Here is a 2,225-nt window from a genome sequence, read left to right on the forward strand (position 1 = left end):
ATAGGTAATTACAATTATACCATCATCATTTTAATACTATTAATAATAATTAGATCCATTTGATAAGGGTTTGAAGATATATAATGACGACTCTCTTTACGATAATAATAGTAGTAGTATTGAGGAAGAAGTGGAGAGGGAGGATGTGTCAGATATTGAGAGGATACGATCTATCAATGATTATGATGATGAATGGGAGATAAAGTATAGGGAATTAGATAAGTTATATAGTGATAATAGTAATAATCATGAGGATATAATCACGTTAGTGAGGTAATAATAACTAGTCTCAAGTAGTATCTAGTAGTATTATTAGTATTTAGGGATATGTTGGATATAGAAAAGTATGGTACTAAGAAGTTACATAGTAAATGGTTGAATAGAGAATGGTGTGGTATGAATATACGATATGGTGATGATTATAGATTATTAGATGGTATGAGGGAGATTATGGTAGAATGTCTTATGGAACTTAATAATTGGGATAAGGCTATAAATATTATTATGTTATCATTAAATGATAAATATACACCATATTCAGTATTAACACAGATGAATATACACCTAATGCATTGTTATATACGTAAAGGCCAATGGGATATTGCACATAATAGGATACTAACTATAACAACATCATCAACATCATCAACAACATCTTCCAAGGATGATATGGTTATACCATATAAGGTTAGGAATGATTTGGAGAAATCATTCGGATGGAATTGTCATATTGCTATAATACAATTCGAGAATCATCATTACTCAGAAGCATTGAGAGCTGCTGAGGCCGCTAAAGTACTTGCTACCAGCCCTTCCTCAGCATCATTTGAGTAAGTATGTATGGTTATGACGATTATGATGATACTGTGTTGTTGTTTTAGGAAGGAACCATATTTCCAACGTGCAATGGTAACTATTATTATTGCATGGTGTAGGGGTTTATTATCATCATCTGATTTTAATAAATTAAAGGATGTTATTGAAAACGAATGGAAAGATGTTATTCATCTTGATAAGTACAACAACAACAATACCACTGATCATCAGCAACAACAACATGATGATGATGATGATGATGACCCTCATCATTATGATTTACATGATACTATTGACATCATCACTAACACTTCATGCTTTGGTCGGATGAGGTAATAGTATTATTAAGGTTATACCTAGAAGAGTGATGCTGCTCATGCTGATGCTCATGCTGATGCTGGTGCTCATGCTGATGCTGTATGTAGGTATCTACAATGGTTATGTAGTATTATTAGGAGTGTTGGTTGTAATGGTACATTTAATAATGATCAAGTTAAATACCTATTTGGAGAATTAGAAAGTCTATGTGAGGATATAAGAAAGGATACCAAGTACTACTACTATCCTCGTTATTACTGTTGTTATTCTTGTTGTTGTTGTTGTTGTTAGGGTTAGTACTGGTCGTAATGATGGTATTATATATTCTAAAGATTTACAGGATGCATATTTATTACTTAATTTTGGTAGACAACAAGAATATATGTCATGGGAATTACAAATAGATGCAGATGAAGTTGGTAATGAAGCTAGATATGCTAATCATGCTGATGATCCTAATGCAGCATTAGTATTAAGACCACAAAGAGGTGGTGGACCATTAACACGATGGTTAGTTGCTACTAAAGATATATCTACAGGACAGGAGATTACTACACATTATGGTCCTACTTATTGGGATAATATTACACATCAACAAAATCATAATACCAACAACAACAACAACAACAAGAAGAAGAAGTCCTTGTCGTCCTCATCTCTACAGGAGGTAGATACTTCTCAGGCTAATGGGTATCAGCATAATCATCATCATCCTACATCATCATCATCATCATCGTCATCATCATCATCATCATCATCATCATCTTGTTGTTGTTCAAGTCCATACTCATTGGATACTGACTGGGGTTCATGGCCATCTATAAGTGATAATGAGGAGGAGGAGGAAGAGAAAGATAACAGTATCACACCATTAGATACTTGTAGTAGTAGTATGTCGTTGTCATCATCACTACTATTACCCTATCCTGCCTATACCAATGCTCTTCCTGATGTGGGCTTCGAGAATGACTATACTGACTATGATGATGAGGGATATAGCAAGAATAATAATAATAGTAAAAGGAGAAGGAGAAGGAGGAGGAGGAGGAGGAGGTATTGTGAATATTACAATGGTGTTATGGTTATGCCAC

At 33.9% G+C, this 2,225-nt stretch overlaps 1 protein-coding gene across 1 annotated transcript in view; it reads right to left on the minus strand.

Annotated features, from left to right (window-relative positions):
• Positions 1-1,851: 1,851 nt before the first annotated feature.
• Pmar_PMAR021460 (hypothetical protein) overlaps positions 1,852-2,225 on the minus strand; it is a gene marked incomplete at both ends in the record, with an annotated part of 721 nt that continues 347 nt past the window's right edge. The window contains one exon of the mRNA XM_002786802.1: positions 1,852-1,952. Coding sequence (XP_002786848.1) covers positions 1,852-1,952 — 101 coding nt within the window. The remainder of the gene's footprint in view (positions 1,953-2,225) is intronic.

Source organism: Perkinsus marinus (assembly GCF_000006405.1).
Source record: "Perkinsus marinus ATCC 50983 genomic scaffold scf_1104296930994, whole genome shotgun sequence".
NCBI lineage: Eukaryota > Perkinsozoa > Perkinsida > Perkinsidae > Perkinsus > Perkinsus marinus.